The sequence below is a fragment of the Salmo salar genome, chromosome ssa09, assembly GCF_905237065.1.
Source record: "Salmo salar chromosome ssa09, Ssal_v3.1, whole genome shotgun sequence".
Taxonomy (NCBI): Eukaryota; Metazoa; Chordata; class Actinopteri; order Salmoniformes; family Salmonidae; genus Salmo; species Salmo salar.
Window position 1 is genome coordinate 58,210,069 of NC_059450.1, and position 27,634 is coordinate 58,237,702.

Here is a 27,634-nt window from a genome sequence, read left to right on the forward strand (position 1 = left end):
ATGCTGTGGTAGCCATGCTGGTTAAGTGTGCCTTGAATTCTAAATAAATCAGACAGTGTCACCAGCAAAGCTCACCCACACTATCACACCTCCTCCTCCATGCTGGCAACCACACATGCGCAGATCATCTGTTCACCTACTCTGCGTCTCACAAAGACACGGCGGTTGGAACCAAAAATCTCAAATTTGGACTCATTAGACCAAAGGACAGATTTCCACCGGTCTAATGTCCACTGCTTGTGTTTCTTGGCCAAAGCAAGTCTTATTATTGGTGTCCTTTAGTCGTGGTTTCTTTTGCAGCAATTCGACCATGAAGGCCTGATTCACAGTCTCTGAACAGTTGATGTTGAGATGTGTCTGTTACTTGAACTCTGTAAAGCATTTATTTGGGCTATAATTTCTGAGGCTGGTAAATCTAATGAATTTATCCTCTGCAGCAGAGGTAACTCGGTCTTCCTTTCCTGTGGCGGTCCTCATGAGAGCCAGTTTCATCATAGCGCTTGATGGTTTTTGCAACTGCACTTGAAAATTTCAACGTTTTTGAAATTGTATGGATTGACTGACCTTCATGTCTTAAAGTAATGGACTGTCGTTTCTCTTTGCTTATTTGAGCTGTTCTTGCCATAATATGGACATGGTTTTTTACCAAATAGGGCTATCTTCTATACCACCACTACCTTGTCACAACAGAACTTATTGGCTCAAACGCATTAAGGAAAGAAATTCCACAAATGAATTTAAGGCGGCACACCTGTTAATTTAAATGTATTCCAGGTGACTACCTCATGAAGCTGGTTGAGATAATACCAAGAGTGTGCAAAGCTGTCATCAAGATAAAGGGTGGCTATTTGAAGAATCTCAAATACAATTTTTCTTTTGATTTAACACTTTTTTTGGTTATTACATGATTCCATGTTTATTAAAATGGGTGGGTGGGGTTATACAAAAAAAGATCACAGCTTTCTCCTGGTCAGTCTGTCATGGAAAGAGGTGTTCCTAATGTTTTGTACACTGTATTAAAGATACTGTATCTCTATCATTTGTTTAGCACATATGACTGGGAAAAATCTATTCGAACGGCGCTACAACTGGTAGCGGAAACTCGTCTATTTTGGCCATATTACATTAGTCCCAAAAAGTGTGTGTGTAAGTGTGCGTGTGTAATATATATATATATATATATATATATATATATATTAGCTTATCAATAACAAGGGGTAAGATATGCTTCACTATGAGCTAGGCCTATTTTGCTTTACAGTGCTCTATATTTGGTTTAGCACTTTTTAATAATTAAGAACTATGATTTCCCACTATGACTGAATGCAGCAACAGAACAGTCTCAGGACACAATTCATATCATTTAGTTGTTGGTATTAGGAGGATAAACATGGCTGTCAATTTCAGTCAATTTTTATTTCACCTTGTTTTCCAAGTGGGTAAAATAGTTACAAAATAAACAAAAAACTAATCCACCAACATTAATTTCATTACAATGACAACAATCATGTGTAGCAAACTATTTGTTTACAGACTTTTACAGTCATCTCAAAACTTGATGAATTTCACCAAATGTTCACTCCATGTGGCCTTGTATTAGCCTAATTAAACCAAATTAGCCACAAATACCAATGAAAAAAATAAAAAGATATTTAGTGAAAGAATTAGATATTTCTTCATAGCACTGCATTTGCCTAAATCTGTTCATTCATTCTTCAACCACAATTGTATTGTGCAGAGTGCAAATTTCAAAAGGTATAAAAGACTAAGACTAATGATTTGCCACCCTCCCTCATGTATACAAACTGAATAAGAAAACGGTCTTTATTCAACAGTTAGACTTGACATCACACAGCAGCAGTCTTTAATTCCATATCTGGCCCAAAGGGGGAAGCCTTGCACTTTAGTCATTGGCAGAGCCCTCGGGGGGCAGGAATATCAAGGAATCATGGAAGTTGTGCCCATATGGGCGTAGTCTGTAAACCCCAAACATCATGACCTGCATCTGGTTTGGTGACATTCCGCTAAAGGTGATGGCTAAGTCAGAGCAACAGCCCTCCACCACACCCAAAGAGTTTTTGGACATGCCCTCTTCGATGAGTGAACCCACACTCTTACTGTTGAACAGCCCCTTGCCCTGTGTGTCCTCACCATTCTCTGCAAAGACCCCAGTGTACTTCAGACACATAGCCAGCTGTTTCTCCTCGCTTAGCTTCCACAGGGATCTGCCTCGCTCTGGACACTTCTCCCCGTCTTTGAACACGTTCACCAGCCTTCTGAGGGCCTCGTAGCTCAGCACGATGCCACTGTCGTACTCCACGTACTCCAGCTCGCCCGATTTCATGGTGTGGCCGATGTAAAAGGGCTCGTTGGGGTCTTTGGCCAGAACGAGGTACTTGAGGTTCTCAATAATGGCAAAGGTGGTAGGCCGCGCCACAAAGAACCAGCGCAGGTCACCGGAATTGTCGTACGCGTGCTTCAGGGCCTTGTGCAGCTTGGCCCACTCGTCCTGTTCGTTAAGGTCCACCGCTTCCAGAGCTTTGGCTGACTCGGAGCTGTAGAATACGGCCTGGTCGCAGTGTTTACCCCAGGTGTCCTTGGCTGTGGCCCAATACACTAGGACCTTAGGCTGAACCATGATGACGCAATAGACTCGCACCTTCTGGCTCAGCTCCACCATTTGGGTGTCGGACAGGCTCTGTAGCTCGTCGTTGGTGGGAGCCTTGATGTGGTGGTGGTGGTGCTGGTCTTCTGGGCTAGACTGCATGCCTGGTGTGAAGCTCCCTAACAGGGACAACAACAGGCAGAATATGCCTCCCAGGGCCATCCCCTTCATGAAGGAGCTGCCTTCCGACAACATGTTAGTTTGTCAGCAGCACACACTGTGAAAGTAGGAAATAAACATTAATTTGCCATATTACTAATCAAATGGATACTCATGATGGTGGTCATGGATCAAAATAAAGAAGCTAGCTATCTAGCTACATAACAAGTGACTGTCATTTCATGTTAGTTCAGTGTAAGAAACTATACTGAACCAAAATATTAAACGCAACATTCAACAATTTTACTGAGTTACAGTTCATATAATGAAATCTGTCAATTGAAATAAATAAATTAGGCACTAATCTAGGGATTCCACATGACTGGGCAAGGACTCAGCCATGGGGAGCAAGGCCTAGCCTATCAGAATGAGTTTTTCCTTACAAAAAGGCTTTATTACAGACAGAAATACTAAGTTTAATCAGCAGGTGAATTAGCCGGATGCGGAGGTTCTGGGCTGGCGCTGTTACACATGGTCTGCGTTTGTGAGGCCAGTTGGACGTACTGACAAATTCTCTAAAACGTTAGAGAATTAACATTGAATTCTCTGGCAATAGCTCGGTAGACATTCCTTAGTCAGCATGCCAATTGCACATTCCCTCAACTTGAGAGATCTGTGGCATTTTAGAGTGGCCTTTTATTGTCCCCAGCACAAGGTGCACCTGTGTAATGATCATGCTGTTTAATCAGATTGTTGATAAGACACACCTGTCAGGTGGATGGATTATCTTGGCAAAGGAGAAATGTAAACAAATTTTAGATAAATAAGCTTTTTGTGCATATGGAACATTTCTGGGATCTTTTATTTCAGCTCATGAAATCATGGGACCAACAATTTCCATGTTGCGTTCGTGGTTTTTTTCAGTGTAGTTCACTTTACTATTAGAATCAAGTTAGCAAAGGACATAAACTATCAGTGCAAAATTATCAAACTATTTCATGGCTAACTGGCTATGAAACTTGACAAACAGGTTTACAAGTAAAGGGTGTATATCAGAGTGCCAAACGTAAACGCACGCGTAAACACTGTAGTGTTCTAAAATATTGGACCATTTCTCGGCGCAGCTCAAGCAGTTTATCAAACTGTCAACACATTCAAATGAATAGAGGACGTGTACCGGGAGACGCGTCGGTGGGGAGGTGTGCGTTCGGACTGTGCTTCCCTCGAGAATGTTGGTCATAGTGGTGGTCTATGAGCCGCGTACTAATGTTACAAAGGGACGCCGTACTATCGCGTCTCAGCGTCTGTGGACTATGATTTACGTTTAATGAAGCCGTTAGTATAATCTTGTTAGCTTGCTTGTTAGGTAACATTACAGATAGCTAGCTACCTTAGCTATAATCACAACACGGCAAATAGCTCATTAAGACAAACGTTTCAACCAAAACATCAAGAAAACACTTACCTACAAACGACTTCCACTGACTAAGAATTCTCCCTTCTTTTTAGTTTCTACTCCTGTCGAGAGAGGTGTTAGGTATGCTGTGGCAGAACAAGGGGCCAGTGTTCCGGTCTAGAAGCACGATTTCGACTGCTCCTACAGTTTTGCGTCGGTACTGCAGTTTAACTGACGCTCGGCCCAGAAAGACAATTTCCACATAGAGAAGTCAGATTAGAAAATTCCTAACAAGATACATTGGTCATCACATTTATGCACAAAACATCCACTGAATTATTCAATAATTGTTGCTCACAGTTGAAGATATTAACATTTTATACAACGGGTGGGTCAAATCCTGAAAACCTCATTCCAGCCAGTTCCACAAGTTGCCACCAAAATGCTTATTTACTCTGTTCCATCTGACTTCGCAATCCACTGTCTCCTCAGCCTAGCCAGGCAATTTATAAACTTGATCTCCACTATAAAAAGCATCTAGACATTATCTCAAGTCTTTTAGAATAACATACGTTTTCAACAGCGGGATAATTTAGAAACTTGTTCTCCACTATAAAAAGCATCTAGACATTATTTCACATTTCTTTTAGAATAACATTACGTTTTCAACAGCGGAGATTTGTATAAACCTTGCTGTCTGTCTCTCTGACATTTGCAACATTGTTTCAATATTCAAATTCGATATTCTACTGTCCCATAGTGTCGGGACGAGACAGACAGGCAGCGTTTCTCAGCCAGTCGAAATCATGAATCAGTTGGCATAATTTTTATGGATATATACTAAAACATGTAAATTGAAAAAAAGTTTAAACAAAACGCTGCTAATTTGCATTCTTTCCAGCTTCAGTTTGAAGTGAATTGTGTTAATGTAGATGTGTTGTTCCTGACGAGCGAGCACATTTTCTATACCCGGCGAAATCGCGCCTCATTGGCTCATTGTTAATGATGTATCCAAATAAATGGCACTAGAAAACAGCTTAAACAAATGCAGCAACTTTGCTGTTATTATTTCTTCACTTTTTGACGTGACTGTAAGTTAGCTGTAGTTGGCTAGCTAGCAAGCAAGGGATAAGAACGTTGCTAGCCAGTTTGGCAATGGAACATTTAGAACGAACGACTGGGTCGCAGGTGATGTTGGTTCTTATAAACCGGATGCAATCCGGATATAGACGGTCCATGAAATGGCGTCTGCGAATGTGAGTAGATTACCTTGAAAACAGTGGTCGGACATCTCTGATGCAGTCTCCAGTTCTTATTATACCTCAGTTGGGCAGATATCTTCTTTACTTTTGGTGACCTTAACTTCATGTTGGTTTGCAATTCTAATATTGACAAAGTTCCAGTGAAACGTTATGATTTTCATTGGCAGGTTTTCTTGTTTTTCAGGTTTTCTTAATTTATAAACATAATTTTTCTCCACACAGATATTATATATCGAATAATCGGCATATATTGTATAAAAATAGTTCTTTGTTTTTAGAATATTGGTTCCAAAATAATATCATTTTGGTGAGCCAACTGGTAAATGCAGAGGGTCTTTTACTTAGTTATAAGGAATTCTTATCACTTTACAAGGTCCCTGTAACACCTAAAGATTTTGCAATTGTTTTAGATGCCATTCCTTCAGGTGTTGTTTTATTATTCAGGAACGTGTCAAGACCTGACCCTCAGAGCCTACCTTCCGTTGACCCTGTTGACTCATCAGTAGGAAAGATTTGTTTCTCTTTTGGTCCATTCAACAACAGAGCGATACAAACCTTGTTTCAGCAGGATGTATCTTTACCTTATGTCATGCCTTATTGGAATGGATTTATTGATAATATCGGTTGTAAAAAAGTTTGGATGTTGCCACATACATACCTACTTGTTAACAAAACTACGGAAGTTTCCTTTAAAATTATTCATAAATATTATCCTGCCAACCACTATATGAAGAAGTTTAAGGAAAACATCAACTCAAATTGTTCCTTTTGTAATGACCACCCAGAAACAGTTTTGCATCTTTTTTGGCATTGTATTCATTTAAGAAAACTTTGGCAAGACATCAGTAGATTTATAATTGAACACATTTATGAAGATCTTACACTATTGTGGAGAGATGTACTGCTTGGACTCTTTGCCTTCGATAGAAATAAGCTGAAACATTTTTATGTAATTAATTTCATTATTCGTTTGGCCAAATTTCATATTCACAAATGTAAATTTACAAACAAAACACCACATTTTCTTACCTTACAAAAATAAATTGAACTGTATTTCAAGACAATTAAATACTCTACTAACAAAAAAGCTGTTAGAATTATAAGTGTATGTTTGTCCCTTAAGGTCCTTGTGTAATGTAATATTGTACCCCCCAGCCCCGCCTCTAACCCAATTGCCATTTGTATATTATTTATATATACTTGTGTTCCCACATGTACTTCCTGTATTGATTTGTTGTTAATTATAAAATACAAATTAAAAAAAGATGCTATGCGCTACTAACCTCATGTCATGAATTGCCATCTCGAGACAACTCAAAGTTGCCGGGATGTCACGTGTCCTACTTATATTTTTTTATTTTTTATTTTTTTATTTCACCTTTATTTAACCAGGTAGGCAAGTTGAGAACAAGTTCTCATTCACAATTGCGACCTGGCCAAGATAAAGCAAGCTGTTTGACACATACAACAACACAGAGTTACACATGGAGTAAAACAAACATAGTCAATAATACAGTAGAAAAATAAGTCTATATACAATGTGAGCAAATGAGGTGAGATAAGGGAGGTAAAGGCAAAAAAGGCCATAGTGGCGAAGTAAATACAATATAGCAAGTAAAACACTGGAATGGTAGATTTGCAGTGGAAGAAAGTGCAAAATAGAAATAATGGGGTGCAAAGGAGCAAAATAAATAAATACATACAGTAGGGGAAGAGGTAGTTGTTTGGGCTAAATTATAGCTGGGCTATGTACAGGTGCAGTAATCTGTGAGCTGCTCTGACAGCTGGTGCTTAAAGCTAGTAAGGGAGATAAGTGTTTCCCGTTTTAGAGATTTTTGTAGTTCGTTCCAGTCATTGGCAGCAGAGAACTGGAAGGAGAGGCGGACGAAGGAGGAATTGGCTTTGGGGGTGACCAGAGAGATATACCTGCTGGAACGCGTGCTACAGTTGGGTGCTGCTATGGTGACCAGCGAGCTGAGATAAGGGGGAACTTTACCTAGCAGGGTCTTGTAGATGACCTGGAGCCAGTGGGATTGGCGACGAGTATGAAGCGAGGGCCAGCCAACGAGAGCATACAGGTCGCAGTGGTGGGTAATATATGGGGCTTTGGTGACAAAATGTATGGCACTGTGATAGACTGCATCCAATTTATTGAGTAGGGTATTGGAGGCTATTTTGTAAATGACATCGCCAAAGTCGAGGATCGGTAGGATTGTCAGTTTTACGAGGGTATGTTTGGCAGCATGAGTGAAAGATGCTTTGTTGCGAAATAGGAAGCCAATTCTAGATTTAACTTTGGATTGGAGATGTTTGATGTGAGTCTGGAAGGAGAGTTTACAGTCTAACCAGACACCTAGGTATTTGTAGTTGTCCACATATTCTAAGTCAGAACCGTCCAGAGTTGTGATGCTGGACGGGCGGGCAGGTGCAGGCAGCGATCGGTTGAAGAGCATGCATTTAGTTTTACTTGTATTTAAGAGCAGTTGGAGGCCACGGAAGGAGATTTGTATGGCATTGAAGCTCGTCTGGAGAGTAGTTAATGGATGTGGTGATTGACAGAGTCGAAAGCCTTGGCCAGGTCAATGAATACGGCTGCACAGTATTGTTTCTTATCGATGGCGGTTAAGATATCGTTTAGTACCTTGAGCGTGGCTGAGGTGCACCCATGACCATCTCTGAAACTAGATTGCACAGCGGAGAAGGTACGGTGGGATTCGAAATGGTCGGTAATCTGTTTGTTGACTTGGCTTCTGAAGACTTTACAGAGGCAGGGTAGGATAGATATAGGTCTGTAGCAGTTTGGGTACAATCGTAACAATTTAAGCATTATATTATATAAAATAAACCTCACGTAGCAAATTAAAAAAGAAGTTGGGCAGATAGCTAGTGGATTTACAAACACCAGGAACTTCCGGGTTCGGAAGTCATGTGACTCACTGATCATTGCAGCCATAGAGATAGATAGAGGACTCATCTTTTGCATCTGTGCCATTATACCTTATGTGCCATTGAGGCTATCTCCATTTTGAAGTTTTCAATTTTCTTCTTCACGATTGGCTGATCCCTCCTGATGACCCGGTTGGACATGACTCCAACAGGGTCACCAGGAGGTATCAGCCAATGAAGTTGCAAGTCCCGCCAAGTTGACTACATTAAAATGGTGGAATCCCTTAATGATACAATCTTCTTCTTCTTCTTCTTCTTCTTCTTCTTCTTCTTCTTCTTCTTCTTCTGTGGTATTATGGCAGTCCACAAACAAACGTTAGAGGTGCATGCCGCCACCAACTGGACGGGTGTGAATAAACTCACACAAGAAAAGTAAATTTACAGAAAGGGAAAAAATAACATGAATCCATAAAAACAAAAAATATTATCAACATAAATCTTCCCACGTCATTCGATAATTTAGTACTTTCCTATTCAGGCTCGTGAATAGCCTAAAGGCCGGCAGCTCAACCTGGACTTGGGGGTAGACGTAACATAATAAACAAAAATCTGGGAATATGATATGTACGTACAGTGTCTTAAGGAAGTATTCATACCCCTTGACTTATTCCACATTTTGTTGTGTTACAGCCTGAATACACACAATACCCATAATGACAAAGTGAAAACATGTGTTTAGAAATGTTTGCAAATTTATTGAAAATGAAATACAGAAATATCTCATTTACATACAGTACCAGTTAAACGTTTGGACACACCTACTCATTCATGGGTTTTTCTTTATTTTTACTATTTTCTACATTGTAGAATAATAGTGAAGACATCAAAACTATGAAATGACATATATGGAATCATGTAGTACCAAAATAGTGTTAAACAAATGAAAATATATTTTATATTTGAGATTCTTCAAAGTAGCCACCTTTGCCTTGATGACAGCTTTGCACAGTCTTGGCATTCTCTCAACCAACTTCACCTGGAATGCTTTTCCAACAGTCTTGAAGGAGTTCCCATATATGCTGAGCACTTGTTGGCTTCTTTTCCTTCACTCTGCGGTCCAACTCATTCCAAACCATCTCAATTGGGTTGAGGTCAGGTGATTGTAGAGGCCAGGTCATCTGATGCAGCACTCCATCACTCTCCTTCTTGGTCAAATAGCCCTTACACAGCCTGGAGGTGTGTGTTGGGTCATTGTCCTGCCAGATGGGATGGCTGTCAGGTCCAGACCAGTATAGGGGTTATTTGTTATTGTAGTTTGGTCAGGACGTGGCAGGGGGTGTTTGTTTTATGTGGTTCAGGGTGAGTTTTGTGTATGTGTTTAGGTAGAGGGGTATTTGATTTATTAGTCCGGGGTTTGTTAGTCATTGTTCTATGTTAGTATATTTCTATGTTCTATCTAGTCTTTTGTAGTTCTATGTTTAGTTAATTGGGGTTGGACCTTCAATTGGAGGCAGCTGGTTATTGTTGCCTCTGATTGAGGGTCCTATAATTAGGAGTTTGTTTTTCATGGGATTTTGTGGGAGATTGTTCTTGTTTAGCTGTTTGCCTGACAAGACTGTCAAGTTCGTTTTGTATACGTTTTATGTGTTTTCCTTCTTCACTATAATAAAAGAAGACGAGTGTACATTTTCCCGCTGTGTCTTGGTCCCTACCCTACGACACCTGTGACAATGGCATATCGCTGCAGAATGCTGTGGTAGCCATGCTTGTTAAGTCTGCCTTGAATTCTAAATAAATCATCGACAGTGTCACCAGCAAAGCACCCCCTCACCATCACACCACCTCCTCCATGCTTCACGGTGGGAACCACACATGATCATCCATTCACCTACTCTGCGTCTCACAAAGACACAGCGGTTGGAACCAAAAACTTCAAATTTGGACTCATCAGACTAAAAGACAGATTTCCACCGGTCTAATGTCCACTGCTTGTGTTTCTTGGCCCAAGCAAGTCTCTTCGATTTATTGGTGTCCTTTAGTAGTGGCTTCTTTGCAGCAATTAAACCATGAAGGCCTGATTCACGTAGTCTCCTCTGAACAGTTGATGTTGAAATGTGTCTGTTACTTAAACTCTGTGAAGCATTTCTTTGGTGTGAAATTTCTGAGGCTCGTTACTCTAATGAACTTATCCCCTGCAGCAGAGGTAACTTTGGGTCTTCCTCTCCTCTGGTGGTCCTCATGAGAGCCAGTTTCATCATAGCGCTTGATGGTTTTTGCGACTGCACTTGAAGAAACTTTCAAAGTTCTTGAAATGTTCCGTATTGACTGACCTTAAAGTAACGATGGACTGTTGTTTCTCTTTGCTTATTAGAGCTGTTCTGGCCATAATATGAACTTGGTCTTCTACCTAATAGGGCTATCTTCTGTATATCACCCCTACCTTGTCACAACACAACTGATTGGCTCAATTGCATTAAGAAGGAAAGACATTCCACAAATGTACTTTTAACAAGGCACACCTGTTAATTGAAAGGCATTCCAGGTGACTACCTCATGAAGCTGATTGAGAGAATGCCAAGAGTGTGCAAAGCTGTCATCAAGGCAAAGGGTGGCTGCTTTGAAGAATCTCAAATATAAAATATATTTTGATTTGTTTAACACTTTTTTGGTGACTACATGATTCCATATATGTTATTTCATAGTTTTGATGTCTTCACTATTATTCTACAATGTAGAAAATAGTAAAAATAAAGAAAAACCTTGAATGTGTCCAAACTTTTGACTGGTTCTGTATATCTGTTTTCTATAAATATCAGATACAGATACATTGGGGTATTATCAAGACTAGCAATTTAGCTTATTTTCCCATTCTTTTGGACAATAGCCCATTTCTCCTTGTTTCCACTGCCATCAGATTCAAGTTCACCATCCGCTTCCGCCATCGTCCTCGCGTCCACCCACCTCACATAGTCTTTCAGGAGGCTGATAATATCCTCAATAAGTTCTACAGCTGCACCATTGAGCTCCACCATCTTGACTGGCTGCATCACCGCTTGAAATGGCAACTGCTTGGGGCCGAACTACCTGCTATCCAGGACCTCTATACCAGGCGGTGTCAGAGGAAGGCCCTAAAAATTGTCAGACTCCAACCACCCAAGTCATAGACTGTTCTCTCTGCTACCGCATGGTAAGCGATACCGGAGCACCAAGTCTGTGACCAGAAGGCATCTGAGCAGCTTCTACCCCCAAGGCTTAAGACTGCTTAATAAAATGGCTACCTGGACAATTTACTTTACACTGACCCCCTCTAATATTTATGCTCGTAAGCATTTCATTGTAAAGTCTACACCTGTTGTATTTGACGCATGTGACCAATACACATTTATTTGATTTGATTTAGTCCTCCACTCCAGAAACCGTCATACTTACTGAGAATTCAGTTCATCCTGCTCTTGGAATCCTCTTGATAGCTTGTATCTGTGGCTGGGGGGACCATTGATTCATGAAAAATATAACTTATAATTGCCTCATGAGCTTAGTTCAACTGTACCTCATCAGGACCTAAAATATAAGCTTGATTTACTCCAGTGTTTGTATCAAAGTAAATGTAAACAAACACTATATAGCCTCAAAAGATGGTTAAAGCTATCAGTTAGATATCATGGATGGCCAGTCCTTTCATCCAATTGCTCTGTCTATGAATTTGGGAGTGGTTGCATTTCTCCAGCCCCAACCCTCAGCTTTTTGCCAAAACGGGGGCAGGGAGAAAGTTTAGTTATTGTTTCAACTGCTAATTACCGCTTTAAACTATGTGTGTGAATATAGTAAATTTCAGTTATTTTGACGCGAACCAGATACAATGCCATTGTACAAACTTTGAAATGGATGTCATCACCATTACTCATCATATTGTAACAGCTGTCGTCAGGAATAGAGGACCAAAACGCAGCAGGAATGTGGATGCTCAACTTATTTATTTTAAATAAAGAGAACACCAAAATGAAGAACACACAAACAACAAAACAGTCTTGTCACACTCACACAGGCAAAACAAGAAACAATCTCCCACAACACTACACCAACCAATTACCCATATATAGGACTCTCAATCAGAGGCAACGAGAAAGCACCTGCCTCCAATTGAGAGTCCAACCCCCCATTAACCTACACATAGAAATACCACAAACCAGAAAGAACATAGATATACAAAACATAGAACATAAACCAAAACCCGGAAATAATAACTCTAACACCCTACTACATAAACCATCACCCCGAAACACATAAACAAAATACCCTCTGCCACGTCCTGACCAAACTACAATAGCAAATAATCCCTAAACTGGTCAGGACGTGACACATATAATATTTTATTTTGTATAGCCTAATGTTGAAATTAGATCTTGACACATCATCATTGTTTTTTCATTTTGAAATTGAGTAATACAATATTCTATGATGGAAGTCTAGTCCTGCTTGTTTTCATCACTATTTTTTCATCACTATTTTTCACCTAAGAATGAGCAGATGAGATGATGTATAGAGGTAAGATAAAGACACCAGATTGTTTTCAACAGCAATTTCTGAAACCTGTAGACAACCATATGACAACCTTATAAATCACTTACAACAGTCTGGGCCTTTTGATCATACTCCTATTTCCTGTTATTAAATACCTTTCATTTTGACAAAGAGACCTAAAACCTAGAGCATTGACACACCACACACAACATACTTTGTGCCCTTTTGAACTTTTCTCTGATCTTTTTTCAAGAATCACTAAGGTTATATATGATAAAGGTTGTGTGAAATGTAAATGATAGGATGGTTTTGCAAGTACATATACAATAATACTTCATTTTTTATGTATAACATTCAACAGACTTCCCGTATAAACTGACATTAGGAAAGCAGGACACACAATTGTCTTTGTCAATAGCTTCATGTTCGGACAATGAGAAATGACTGAAGACCACCCAGTGAGTAATTTCCCTGAAGCTTGCTTAGTGATGGTCTCTAAACACAACATTATGTATTCTTGGTTTAGAATTGTAATTAAAGGGGTACAAACATTTGTCACTGTAGTGGTACCCTGTATGGTACTCCCATTGTACCTTTAGTTATAGGTACATAATTATACCCTTGCAGTTCGTACCGTGGAAGAGCAAATAGTGTACCTTAGGGGATGAGTTAGTAGGCTACCTTTCTTATATATAGTCCACGGGTACAAAAGTGCACCTTTAGAAAATGTACAATTTGCCTTTTTAGGGTACCACCAGAGTGACAAATCTGTTTGTGTCTTTTAAGTGGCAAAAATGTACCTCTAAAAAGGTTTGCAAAGCCTTATTTGCATATTTCCCAGGGTGCCTGTCAAGTGAACTTTAGAGTACCACCCATGACTGTGTTTGCTAGTGACAGAGACATGGTTTTTGCATTCAATGGCTCTCAATCCTATAAACTTCACCAAGTGAGTGACTAGGTACATCTTTTTGACAGTATATTACATACACTGAGTATAGAAAGGATTAAGGGCACCTGTTCTTTCCATGACAGACTGACCACGTGAATCCAGGTGAAGGCTATTATCCCTTATTGATGTCGCTTGTTAAATCCACTTCAATAAGTGTAGATGAAGTGGAGGAGACTAGTTAAATGATTTTTTTAGTCTTCAGACAATTGAGACATGGATTGTGTATGTGTGCCATTCAGAGGGTGAATGGGCAAGACAAAAAATGTAAGTGCCTTTCAACGGGGTATGGTAGTAAACTCAACAAAAAAAGAAATGTTCTGTCACTGTCAACTAGGTTTATTTTCAGCAAACTTAACATGTGTAAATATTTGTATGAACATAAGATTCAACAACAGAGACATAAATTGAAGAAGTTCCACAGACGTGAATAACAGAAATTGAATAATGTGTCCCTGAACAAATGGGGGGTCAAAAGTAACAGTCAGTAACTGGTGTGGCCACCAGCTGCATTAAGTACTGCAGGGCATCTCCTCCTCATGGACTGCACCAGATTTGCCAGTTCTTGCTGTGAGATGTTACCCCACTCTTCCACCAAGGTATCTGCAAGTTCCCTGACATTACTGGGGGGAATGGCCCTAGCCCTCACCCTACGATCAAACAGGTTCCAGACATGCTCAATGGGATTGAGATCCAGGCTCTTCGCTGGCCATGGCAGAACACTGACATTCCTGTCTTGCAGGAAATCACGCACAGAATGAGCAGTATGGCTGGTGGCATTGTCATGCTGGAAGGTCATGTCAGGATGACCCTGCAGGAAGGGTACCACATGAGGGAGGAGGATGTCTTCCCTGTAACGCACAGCGTTGAAATCGCCTGCAATGACAACAATCTCAGTCCGATGATGCTGTGACACACTGCCCCAGACCATGACTGACCCTCCACCTCCAAATCGATCCCGCTCCAGAGTACAGACCTCGGTGTAACACTCAGTCTTCGACGATAAACGCGAATCCGACCATCACCCCTAGTGAGACACAACCGCAACTCATCAGTGAAGAGCACTTTTTGCCAGTCCTGTCTGGTCCAGCGACAGTGGGTTTGTGCCCATAGGCGACGTTGATGCCGGTGATGTCTGGTGAGGACCTGCCTTACAACAGGCCTACAAGCCTTCAGTCCAGTCTCTCTCAGCCTATTGCAGACAGTCTGAGCACTGATGAAGGGATTGTACATTCCTGGTGTAACTCAGGCAGTTGTTGTTGCCATCCTGTACCTGTCCCGCAGATGTGATGTTCGGATGTACCGATCCTTTGCAGGTGTTGTTACACATGGTCTGCCACTGCGAGGACGATCAGCTGTCCGTCCTGTCTCCCTGTAGCGCTGTCTTAGGCTTCTCACAGTATGGACATTGCAATTTATTTCCCTGGCCACATCTGCAGTCCTCATGCATCCTTGCAGCATGCCTAAGGCACGTTCATGCAGATGAGCAGGGACCCTGGGCATATTTCTTTTGGTGTTTTTCAGAGTCAGTAGAAAGGCCTCTTTAGTGTCCCAAGTTTTCATAACTGTGACCTTAATTGCCTACGTCTGCTTGTTCAATGAACCATAAACAATTAATGAACATGCACCTGTGGAACGGTTGTTAACCTGTTTAGGATAGGGGGCAGTATTTTCACGGCCAGATAAAAAACGTACCCGATTTAATCTGGTTATTACTCCTGCCCAGAAACTAGAATATGCATATAATAGTTTGATTTGGATAGAAAACACCCTAAAGTTTCTAAAACTGTTTGAATGGTGTCTGTGAGTATAACAGAACTCATATGGCAGGCCAAAGCCTGAGAAGATTGCATACAGGAAGTGCCCTCTCTGACCATTTCTTGGCCTTCTATAGCCTCTTTATGGAAAATAGAGGATCTCTGCTGTAACGTGACATTTTCTAAGGCTCCCATAGGCTCTCAGAAGGCGCGAGAACGGGGAATGATGACTCTGCAGTCCCTGGCTGAAAAACAGTAGCGCATTTGGATAGTGGTCGATCTGAGAACAATGAAACGGGCGCACGCATGCACGTGAAGAGTCCATTTTACATTTTCAGTCTTTGAACGAAAACGACGTCGCCCGGTCGGAATATTATCGCTATTTTACAAGAAAAATTGCATAAAAATTGATTTTAAACAGCGTTTGACATGCTTCGAAGTACTGTAATTGAACCAAAACAACATTGGGTGTAAACTAGAAGTCCTGGGAGTGCATTCTGACGAAGAACAGCAAAGGTAATCCAATTTTTCTTATAGTAAATCTGAGTTTGGTGAGTGCCAAACTTGGTGGGTGTCAAAATAGCTAGCCATGATGGCCGGGCTATCTACTCATAATATTGCAAAATGTGCTTTCACCGAAAAGCTATTTTAAAATCTGACACCGCGATTGCATAAAGGAGTTCTGTATCTATAATTCTTAAAATAATTATGTTTTTTGTGAACGTTTATCATGAGTAATTTAGTAAATTCACCGGAAGTTTCGGTGGGTATGCTAGTTCTGAACGTCACATGCTAATGTAAAAAGCTGGTTTTTGATATAAATATGAACTTGATTGAACAAAACATGCATGTATTGTATAACATAATGTCCTAGGAGTGTCATCTGATGAAGATCATCAAAGGTTAGTGCTGCATTTAGCTGTGGTTTTGGTTTTTGTGACATTATATGTTAGCTTGAAAAATGGGTGTGTGATTATTTCTGGCTGGGTACTCTCCTGACATAATCTAATGTTTTGCTTTCGTTGTAAAGCCTTTTTGAAATCGGACAATGTGGTTAGATAAAGGAGAGTCTTGTCTTTTAAAATGCTGTAAAATAGTCATATGTTTGAAAAATTGAAGTTTTGGGATTTCTGAGGTGTTTGTAATTCGCGCCACGCCCTATCATTGGATATTGGAGCGGTGTTCCGCTAGCGGAACATCTAGATGTAAGAGGTTAAGACACTAACAGCTTAGTGTCTTAGTGTCTTAACAACCGTTCCACAGGTGCATGTTCATTAACTGTTTATGGTTCATTGAACAAGCATGAGAAACAGCGTTTAAACCCTTTACAATGAAGATCTGGGAAGTTATTTGGATTTTTACAAATGATCTTTGAAAGACAGGGTCCTGAAAAAGGGACGTTTCTTTTTTTGCTGAGTTTAGGTGCCAGGTGCGTCAAGAACTGCAATGCTACTGAATTCTTCATGCTCAACCGTTTCTCATTTGTATTAAAAATGGTCCACCACCCAAAGGACATCCAGCCAACTTGACACAACTGTGGGAAGTATTGGAGTCAAAATGGGCCCTGATATACTCAATGTATATCATAACGCCATACTTTGACAGCCTTGTTTTACACCAACACAGTGGTCTGAAACTCCTGGTTTGCAGGCCACATCAGACACGTCCCATTATGCTGGCTTGCAACGTGAAATGTACAGTGGGGGGAAAAAGTATTTGATCCCCTGCTGATTTTGTACGTTTGCCCACTGGCAAAGAAAGGATCAGTCTATAATTTTAATGGTAGGTTTATTTGAACAGTGAGAGACAGAATAACAACAAAAATATCCAGAAAAACGCATGTCAGAAATTTTATAAATTGATTTGCATTTTAATGAGGGAAATAATTATTTGACCCCCTCTCAATCAGAAAGATTTCTGGCTCCCAGGTGTCTTTTATACAGGTAACGAGCTGAGATTAGGAGCACACTCTTAAAGGGAGTGCTCCTAACCGCAGCTTGTTACCTGTAAAAAAGACACCTGTCCACAGAAGCAATCAATCAATCAGATTCTAAACTCTCCACCATTGCCAAGACCAAAGAGCTCTCCAAGGATGTCAGGGACAAGATTGTAGACCTACACAAGGCTGGAATGGGCTACAAGACCATCGCCAAGCAGCTTGGTGAGAAGGTGACAACATTTGGTGCGATTATTCACAAATGGAAGAAACACAAAAGAACTGTCAATATCCCTCGGCCTGGGGCTCCATGCAAGATCTCACCTCGTGGAGTGGCAATGATCATGAGAACAGTGAGGAATCAGCCCAGAACTACACGGGAGGATCTTGTCAATGATCTCAAGGCAGCTGGGACCATAGTCACCAAGAAAACAATTGGTAACACACTACGCCGTGAAGGACTGAAATCCTGCAGCGCCCGCAAGGTCCCCCTGCTCAAGAATACATATACATGCCCGTCTGAAGTTTGCCAATGAACATCTGAATGACTCAGAGGACAACTGGTGAAAGTGTTGTGGTCAGATGAGACAAAAATTGAGCTCTTTGACATCAACTCAACTCGCCGTGTTTGGAGGAGGAGGAATGCTGCCTATGACCCCAAGAACACCATCTCCACCGTCAAACATGGAGGTGGAAACATTATGCTTTGGGGGTGTTTTTCTGCTAAGGGGACAGGACAACTTCACCGCATCAAAGGGACGATGGACGGGGCCATGTACCGTCAAATCTTGGGTGAGAACCTCCTTCCCTCAGCCAGGGCATTAAAAATGGGTCGTGGATGGGTATTCCAGCATGACAATGACCCAAAACACCCGGCCAAGGCAACAAAGGAGTGGCTCAAGAAGAAGCACATTAAGGTCCTGGAGTGGCCTAGCCAGTCTCCAGACCTTAATCCCATAGAAAATCTGTGGAGGGAGCTGAAGGTTCGAGTTGCCAAACGTCAGCCTCAAAACCTTAATGACTTGGAGAAGATCTGCAAATAGGAGTGGGACAAAATCCCTCCTGAGATGTGTGCAAACCTGGTGGCCAACTACAAGAAACGTCTTACCTCTGATTGCCAACAGCGGTTTTGCCACCAAGTACTAAGTCATGTTTTGCAGAGGGGTCAAATACTTGTTTCCCTCATTAAAATGCAAATCATTTTATAACATTTTTGACATGCGTTTTTCTGGATTTTTTTGTTGTTATTCTGTCTCTCACTGTTCAAATAAACCTACCATTAAAATTATAGACTGATCCTCAATCAGAGTTAGGCTATCCAAAAATGTTAACTTTTAATCAGCCGCAACTGTAACGTGTATGTTACGAATCGGGAAGCAAGTACAGGGAGTGAAATAAAGAACAAACCAAGGATCACAAGTAGCGTACAGACATAAAACACAGGAACAGAAACTATTTATGCCTGGGGAAAGAACCAAACGGAGAGACAGATATAGGGGAAGTAATCAGGAAGGTGATGGAGTCCAGGTGAGTCTCAGGTGCTCATAACAATGGTGGCAGGTGTGGGTAATAATGAGTAAACTGGCAACATTGAGCGCCGGGGAGCGGGAGTAAACATAACAGCAACCTGCATTTAGAATGACTGCCAAGGTTGGGAAAATGTATAAATGAGACTACCTAAACCATTTAAACAGGAACATCTACTTTCATATTGGATTAGTTCATTTTGTGTAGCATAAGATCAATCAATCAATGTGCATGCAAAAACACAACATTCTAAAAATCAACCTGCAATAGAGCATGCTGGGACATATGATAATGATCAATGTGGTTTTTTTGTGTGTTATGATTGTACAGAAATGTACCATTATACTAGATTATCCAAATATGTAGGCCTACCCTAATAGGTACCAAACAGTACAAGATTATATGTGTATCTCTGAAGGTACATTGTGTATTTTGATCTATTTGTACCTCAGGGAACAATACTGTACCCTAACCATAGCCTTTTTTTCTGAGAGTGTATGACTACAAGGGTAAGACAAAAAAGATACAGAGTCTCTGTGCGTAGAAGGGGCTGTGATTAGAACAGTGAATCATGTTGTCTGTGATGGGATGAACAACCCATTAGAACAAGAAAATGGTGTTAGTCAGACATAAAAAATCTGAGGATGCTGACTGGCCTCTGATTGCTATTGGAGAGTAAACATTTGTTAGGGCCCTCTGAACAAGCAGAGATAGGCCCTAGATGCATTGACAGAATCCCCGAATTGTGTCTATGACGATGGGACCATTACATCAAAACCATTTAGACTGAGACTGGGTGACGTGATAATGTATCGATCCCGTCATGATGGATGGTTGAGGAAGATATAAAAGTGAAGTTCCCAGTCAGGGTAAGATAGTACAGTCCAGAGCCACCTAAGCTATTGTCATCATGCTGTCCTTAGCACTGTTCTACATTTTAGCTGTTATTTGCTCTGCCAGACGGACGCATGCTCTACCACTGTATCCAGACACAAGCTTGGAACCTCAAGAAGGTATGCAAGAGAATCTGTGGTGTGTTTGATATCCCTTGATTTGATCATTTCTGAATAGTCTATGTCTATAATGTTCTATTTTAGGGCATGTCTTGCTGAACCTTATGAGACAATTAAGGTCTCATCCTTTCTTGGTGGAATTGATAGTGTTCAGGTTTCTGATATTCATTCTTAGATCCCAATGCATAATGTTGTGAGGGCAATGTTGAACTCTGAAATTCTTTGTCTGTTGACAGAGAATTTTCTATAACCATGTCGGTCTCCCATAGATGGCAAAGGGGATAGATTTTCCTCTGAGAACATTGATGGCAATAGCTATTTTGACAGTTAAGTTCAGGGTTTGAGTCTGGATTAGGGTGACATAATTGGGTTCACTGGAACTTTCAACAATGGTGTAGGTCTCAGTATTGATGATGGTGATAATACTGTTTGATAATTGAGAGCTGTTTTGTCTGAGCAGAGCTGATCCAGAAGTTGGTGGCGCAGGTGGAGGATGGAGAGAACGCTGAGCTGAATGACCAGAGAGAGGTGAAGAATCTCTACCCTCTTCTGATGCAGCGCAATGGCGCCAGGGATACATGGAATAAAGCAGGTGAGGAGAGACGAAACCTAGAATCAAGACACCAAGGATTGGACATGAATGTTCTGATATCCCATAACTCTTTGCCATATGTTAATCAAAAGGACAATTGGTTTTATTCCAAACAGCTAGTCACCCATGTAACATGATTAGTTCTATATTGAATTTGGTTTCTTTTCTCAATTTTCCTTCAGAAGCTAAAGATTCTGTGCAGCAGGATAAATTTGTCAACATGGTAAGAGTGTTAGAATTTTTTATTGAATGTGTAATACAGAAGAACCCTCTAGGAAAAGCCATTATATTCTGTTCTGTTCTATTTGGTTCTATTTTGCTCCATGTGTCATAAAATATATTGTGCTTTTTTAGGTTGATGATCTGAAGGCGGTGGTCTTGAAGCTCGCTGCAGCCGACAAGCTTCGCTCTCAGGGCTTCCTTCGGTCTGAGCAGAATTTGCCGAAAACCAACAAGAGAGGTGAGTAAGAAGAATGTTATCCTGGACCGACTCTGTTGCCATACCTTCCTTTATGTTCCTTATGTACACAGTAAGAACCGATGTTTGCTGAGGACAATCAAAAACAGTGTTGCATCAACAACGGAAGAAAATGTATCTATGCAGGAATATTTGCAATGCAATAAAGTGTTTGGTAAGGATGTTTAACTAAGGATTGTTCCGTGGAAGGTGAGATGGAGTAACTATAGCATTGCAGGATACAAACAGGATATGATAGGACTCATGAAAGCAGAACTGATGCACATAATCTTGACATTTGTCTTTATCTTCGTCTCTTTCTTCCCTGGATAGCATGCTTCTGGAAATACTGTGTGACAAACTAGAAGCTGTGTGCTGGAGGAGGATAAGATACATTTTGACGATACCTGGACAAGAACACCTTATCTCACCACCCTCACCCCAAGCTGTGTCCCTTATTAAATATTCAAATTACAGCCCCAAGACAATGGGTACATTGGTCATACATAGAAACCTAGAGTAAATGATTGGTAGGAAATATATTTTTTAATCCAGTTGAAAATGGCCTTGCATTGAGGCTGGCTGACAATAAAATGAAATATACAGTATAATGTGGATTGAATGGAAGAACTTCGTTTTTGACACCAACACTGTGTCAGATTGCATATACATTTCTACACAAATACACAGAATACATGCCTAGAACCAATGCTTGGAAGCGAAATGAAGTCAACAACATTACAGTCTAAGACAGTAAAAAAATGTATCATAAGGAATGAGGTTTTGAAGTTTCTGTCGTATGTCTAGGAGATATAAAAAAGCTCAGGAAATATATATATATATATATATATATATATATATTTATATTTTACACATATTTAACCCCTTATTTTTTGGGCACAAATTACAACCATACTGCCATTTGTACCTTACAATTATCGTGAGAGTCTCCTCTTTTCAAAGTGGGGTCAGATCGGACGCAACAGACAGAAGTTGGCACATCAGTGTTACCGACTTCAGACGAGTCCCGTGACACTTGTGGGGGTCGTAGAGCAAAATGTAAAACCCCTTCGTGAGTAACTCCCCTTTCTATAGAGTGGTCATAATAGTTTTATAGGCCAAACCGGTCAGATGCTACAGACGATTTCACAAGAAGACCGATTTTCGGGAGGTCTTATGGTCTGACAGACACCGCTGTACAGTAGCTCGGCCACCTTCCACCGGAGATGTGGAAGGCCGATATCGGTGGATGCGGTGGATTGAGACGCAGCCCATGCAAAAAAAATGAACAGACCGAAATTGATGGGGATATTTTTTATTATGTTACTCAGATTGACGCATGGGTGTGTCAATAGACTTAAGGATTAAACACAAAAATGATCTGTCAACTTATTTAAATTTAGAAATGCACAGTAAAGAAATATTTAGGGTAATCATACAGCATAAATCCGATATGACTACATACAGTATATATGGGTTTCTTTGACATGGTCAGCAATGGTTTCTGTGTTTCCTTTTTACACCCACAAGGGAGCAGCAGAGTCCTAGAGATTTACACACACACACACACACACACACACACACACACACACACACACACACACACACACACACACACACACACACACACACACACACACACACACACACACACACTCTCGAGGGTCAGACTCATGAAATAGATTTTATTTTAGTTCACATCATAGTTTGAAAAAACTAGAATCAGGCAGGTGTAATGTATTATGGTAAAACATTTGACCTAAACTTATTTACATGATAATTGACTATTCTCTATGGTAATCATGAGCAACTGTTAAAATAGATTTTATATCACTACATTCAATCACACATAAACATAATTATAATACACTCTTATAGTCTTATACATTCTAATATTATGGGTGTTCAGGTCATAAACATCATGTAAAAAATATATATATATATTTACACTATGGACAAAGAAACACTTAATTAGATAAACAGTCAAATTGCACACTTGGCCTATTTAGTGTGGCATATAATGGGAATTGGCAGTATAATTACTTGAAATGAACATCATACATAGACCATAGTTACCGTAGCAGCCTATTATTAAATTGTCTGTAAAACATAAGGCATTGCAGTTAATTTTGTAAATAATGCACTTTTTAACATAATGCACTTTAAGCGGGTGTGAACTTCTGTACTGATTTGATTCCTAGAATGCCTATTGATTTCAAAGGAATTTCTAAATGTTGATTGTTCCACCTCAAACAATTGACTTGAGATACTTTGATAATGATTGCTGTGGCCTCCCAAAAATGTGTTATATTTTGTTGTTGTGAATGAGTTACCATTTCCATGTAAGGTAATAGTAAAAGAGGACATGTTGTGTAATGGTTGGTTAAAGGTTGGTTATAGGTTTACAGCCTCTTATTGGTCACGTCCAGGTAAGCCTTCTCGATCTCGATGTTGGCAGGGCAGGTCTGTCTGAACTCCTCCCTCTCGTAGGCATTGTTCAGGTACCTCCATACACCAGTGAACTGGACCGGGATGTCAAAGTCACAGTACTTCTTGGCAGCAATCTATCAAATAAAACAGAATACATGGGAAAACTGTTGAATTGTGAGACACTATAAACCATAATAGTCATATTACACTATTTAAATAATGAAGACTGGAGAATAAGGAATGTTAATTCCCAATGGTTAAAAATTAAGTTACACTTCTCCCAGGATTAGAAAGTAAGGATGGGCCCTGTCATTGCATAGGTTGTGTACTACACTTCATAAGACATGCCTAATACCAGAAAATAATCAAATTCATATTCTAAACCGTTTATGTTATAGGCCTATTTGTCTCACCTTGATGACATGCAGCTTGGGCAGCAGGTTGCAATCTGCCAGGGTGAGATGGTTGCCATCCAGGAACTTTCTCTTGGAGAGGGTGATGTTTTCTCTGGAGTTGTGGTCAATCTCTTCAGGGACGGGGGAGTTCAGGTAGAGATCCAGCCGCTTGAACTCCCGCAGCAGCGCCTTCTCTTGGACTGTGGATTGAGAGAGACACAGGCATGTATATCAGACATATATTATATATCTATAGCTATAGAGGTGTTCCTTATGGGCGGCTTTCCCAGACCCAGATTAAGCTTATATATTGGGTGAAAAAGCACTTTCAATTGAGATTCTCCATTGAGCATGCTTTTCAGTCCAGGATTAGGCATGGTCTGGTCCCTAAAATTCACATCAAACCAGCATTTCATGAAGGCATACGCCCATAGTGTATATTCCGTTGAGTACATATTTTCCATTGCCTCATAAGACATGGTCTAATAGATGAATGTGGACTGACTGTAACTTCACTTACAAGTAGTGTTGGCTGGGTTGTTCTTGATGAAAGCGGAGAACTTGGCGAAAATGTCCGCACCCACGTCAAAGGACTCTTTGTTGAGTGGGCTAAGGTGTGGATACCTGAATGGAGGGAGATGAGATGAGTCTGAGTATGAATTTGTTTGAAGAAGGTCAGTGCCTTTCACTTTCTTTAATATAATAACACTATACCTGGGAGGGGCCAGTGTTTGCTCCAGAAACTCCTCGATCTTAATAAAGTCTGTCTTGAGGGTGCCATTGTACAGTAGGAATGGAGGGTTGGTCCCTGGTGCCAAATCCTTCAGCTCTGCTGGCTTCCTAGAGTGTACCAGGGCAGGGTTGGGTGGAGAGGTGGGTAAAGGGGAGGGAGAAAGGGAGTAGACAGGGTCATATATGTGATCATTCCAGCTTTATATCAATAGATACAATGTCGATCATTCAGCGACACAATCACAACGAACACAATGGTTATCAAGCCATGTCAAAATCCAGTGTTGGCATTCTCGATTAATGATTCCAACAATGCCCATGATTCAGTAAGTAAAACACACTGGCATGGGAGTGGCTAGCTCAAAGGGTTCATGTTGTGTGTTTTCTTAATCACTCAGTTATCACATCCTTTCAACGCTTCCTGATCTTATTAACTCACTGGTAATGGGCCTGAGAAATTCACACGGGTTAGATTAAGAAAATATGTTTGTTCAATAACACACTGACCATTCTGCTATTGCTTTAGCCTTGCAAGCACCGCCCTCTATCCCCTCTCTGTATCACACCCCATTGAGTGTTACTTTTACCCTATTAAACGGTTTGGTTTCTGAAAAACATCCTTGTTCTCCCTCAACTCTTAATAGAGCCCTGCGTGAGTGAGGGTTTTGTCTAGAAGGGATACAGTTTATGTCAAAATTGACTTTTCGTAGCAGGTTAGGACAACTCATGCAGTTGGTTAGGAGAATTAATATAGCAAGTTAGGATAATTAGGTTAAGATTACGGAAACGGTTGGGGTTAAGGTTAGCTAAAATGCTAAATAATTACATTTTTGAAGTCAATTTTACATAATCTAGACAGGACCCTGCGTAAGGGGACCTTTAAACAGATGCACAGGAAGTGGAAGGGTGGGAGGCGGGGGGCTTACTTCCTCATGTCGACGGTGGTCACGGTGAACTTGACTCCTTTCAGCCACAGGACCATGAAGAGCCTCTGGCAGAATGGGCAGTTGCCCACGTTCTCTCCATCGTGGCCAGCCTGAAGGACAAGCAGCATTAATAATTGGGTTTAGGTTTGGTTATAGCCTGGTTCTGTTTGTGCTGTATTGCCAACTCCTTGGTCATTGTCATACCAAACAATGACCATAGGAGTTGGGGCGGAAGGGTAGCCTAATGGTTAGAGCGTTGGACTAGTAACCGAAAGGTTGCAAGATCGAATCCCCGAGCTGACAATTAACAAATCTGTCGTTCTGCCCCTGAACAAGGCAGTTAACCCACTGTTCCTAGGCTGTCATTGAAAATAAGAATTTGTTCTTAACTGACTTGCCTAGTTAGATAAAGGAAAAATAAAAAGTTGGCAAGACAATATTAACATATCTGTGACCAGGCTAGTTTACCAGTAGTATATTTCATAGACAGCAATATATGAGAACTGCCAGAAGACTCACGGTCACATGTAAGATATTGTGCCCTTTCCAAATTCCGATGGCTTTATGTTAACATTGTCCATGTTATCCATTACAGTAAGTCCTGATCTCAAACCCTATCATGCAATTCATATTCATCTCATGACAAAAGACACAAATATACACACTTGTAGTGGTGGGAGTGGCTGGGGTATTTTAGGAGCTGCTACTTGATAGAAAAAGCAGACATTGTGTTGGAGAGGAAGATAACGGTAGATAACGGCCTCTGGTATTGAGAAACTAATGTAATTGTTCACTCACTGTTGTACGCAATTAGATCTTTTTTTTTTGTGTGTGTGTGTGTGTGTGTGTGTGTGTGTGTGTGGTTTAAGCAACGCTCCCCACACAACCTGACAGAGATTGAGAGGATCTGCAGAGAAGAATGGGAGAAACTCCCCAAATACAGGTGTGCCAAGCTTCTAGCGTTGTACCCAAGAAGACTCGAGGCTTAAATCACTGATAAAGGTGCTTCAACAAAGTACTGAGGAAAGGGTATGAATACTTATGTAAATATGAAATGTAAAATAAAACTGTTTTTGCTTTGTCATTATGGGGTATTGTGTGTAGATGTCAGTGTGTGGGCGTGTCTGTCTCATCGGGGGCCAGGGGTTCCCAGCGTCTTGCCAGCTCCTCCTGGGCGTGTGGTGATAAGGTGGCCTCCAGTATCTGGCGTCATTACACAGGGATAAAGGCCACTCTCACTGAGGAGTGTATGCTCAGACACACACACACACACACACACACACACACACACACACACACACACACACACACACACACACACACACACACACACACACACACACACACACACACACACACACACACACCAGGCTTTACGTAACCCTAGATGACGACCGTTCATGGAGAGCCAAGCTCGGATTGATGGTGCCCATAATGTAGATCTCTGCCCCTCTACAATGCTGAGTGCTGATAAGTGAACTACAAATCTTGGTCACATTCCAGTTTTTACCAATCCTGAACACAACACTACAAGTATTGAGCCCTTATTTGAAACAGAGGCTATGGCTGAAGTGGCTGAAGCTTACATTACAGCTCGATTTTGTACATTTAATTTGCTTTCACATGAAACACTTTTGAGTTATGTTTTTCTGTATTTCAATCATCACATAATTTACATCTTCTTACATATTGTTGAAATAATAGACATTCATAGGCAGTATGTTAGAATTAAAACGAATTATTATTTTCTTATTCTAAACTGAAGGAAACACAATACTAAACTAAACACAATACTGACCTTTATGAAGAGTTCAATAGTCGGGTCTTTGTCGGAGTTCTGTCGTAGTGCCATTTTGTCCAAAAGCTGTGTTGTGTGGTGCCAAGTTCAGAAGCGTTTTCCAACAAGTGTCCTCAGACCCAACCAAAACCTGTTGACGCTGAAGACTCCAAGTCCACTGAAGTAAAACCTCACTATGCCCTTGAGTCTGCTATATATCTGTGTGCTCTAGTGTGCTGGTTTATATATGGATCTTAAGAGGCAGTGTAAGACCCTTGTGGCTGGCATGCTTTGTCTGAGGGCTTCATGAGGCTATC

General features: G+C 40.8%; 3 protein-coding genes across 3 annotated transcripts; 1 reads left to right on the top strand and 2 right to left on the bottom strand.

Annotated features, from left to right (window-relative positions):
• Nucleotides 1-1,397: 1,397 nt before the first annotated feature.
• On the bottom strand, nt 1,398-4,467 carry c1galt1c1 (C1GALT1-specific chaperone 1). Its single transcript, XM_014211811.2, has 2 exons — nt 4,230-4,467; nt 1,398-2,882 (listed from the first exon to the last, which is right to left on the bottom strand). The coding sequence occupies exon 2, from the start codon at nt 2,858-2,860 to the stop codon at nt 1,904-1,906; it is 957 nt and encodes a 318-aa protein (XP_014067286.1). The 5' UTR covers nt 2,861-2,882; nt 4,230-4,467; the 3' UTR covers nt 1,398-1,903.
• Nucleotides 4,468-19,716: 15,249 nt separating this feature from the next.
• urp1 (urotensin-related peptide 1) lies at nt 19,717-21,672 on the top strand. Its single transcript, XM_045723831.1, has 5 exons — nt 19,717-20,008; nt 20,469-20,600; nt 20,783-20,823; nt 20,955-21,060; nt 21,391-21,672. Exons 1-5 carry the CDS (start codon nt 19,906-19,908, stop codon nt 21,420-21,422), a joined length of 414 nt encoding a protein of 137 aa, XP_045579787.1. The 5' UTR covers nt 19,717-19,905; the 3' UTR covers nt 21,423-21,672.
• Nucleotides 21,673-22,722: 1,050 nt separating this feature from the next.
• On the bottom strand, nt 22,723-27,634 carry clic2 (chloride intracellular channel 2). The gene is made up of 6 exons (XM_014211812.2): nt 27,339-27,634; nt 25,541-25,650; nt 24,597-24,722; nt 24,403-24,506; nt 23,901-24,082; nt 22,723-23,621 (listed from the first exon to the last, which is right to left on the bottom strand). The coding sequence occupies exons 1-6, from the start codon at nt 27,390-27,392 to the stop codon at nt 23,460-23,462; spliced, it is 738 nt and encodes a 245-aa protein (XP_014067287.1). The 5' UTR covers nt 27,393-27,634; the 3' UTR covers nt 22,723-23,459.

What these genes read in the sequence shown, in the direction of transcription:
- urp1 (XM_045723831.1), top strand. Translation starts at nt 19,906, where the DNA reads ATGCTGTCCTTAGCACTGTTCTACATTTTAGCTGTTATTTGCTCTGCC. An exon ending in AAGCTTGGAACCTCAAGAAG is followed by an intron (nt 20,009 to 20,468) that starts GTATGCAAGAGA and finishes TTGTCTGAGCAG; the next exon opens with AGCTGATCCAGAAGTTGGTG. An exon ending in AGGATAAATTTGTCAACATG is followed by an intron (nt 20,824 to 20,954) that starts GTAAGAGTGTTA and finishes GTGCTTTTTTAG; the next exon opens with GTTGATGATCTGAAGGCGGT.
- c1galt1c1 (XM_014211811.2), bottom strand. Translation starts at nt 2,860, where the DNA reads ATGTTGTCGGAAGGCAGCTCCTTCATGAAGGGGATGGCCCTGGGAGGC.
- clic2 (XM_014211812.2), bottom strand. Translation starts at nt 27,392, where the DNA reads ATGGCACTACGACAGAACTCCGACAAAGACCCGACTATTGAACTCTTC. An exon ending in CAAACACTGGCCCCTCCCAG is followed by an intron (nt 24,507 to 24,596) that starts GTATAGTGTTAT and finishes CCCTCCATTCAG; the next exon opens with GTATCCACACCTTAGCCCAC. An exon ending in CAACCCAGCCAACACTACTT is followed by an intron (nt 24,083 to 24,402) that starts GTAAGTGAAGTT and finishes CTCAATCCACAG; the next exon opens with TCCAAGAGAAGGCGCTGCTG.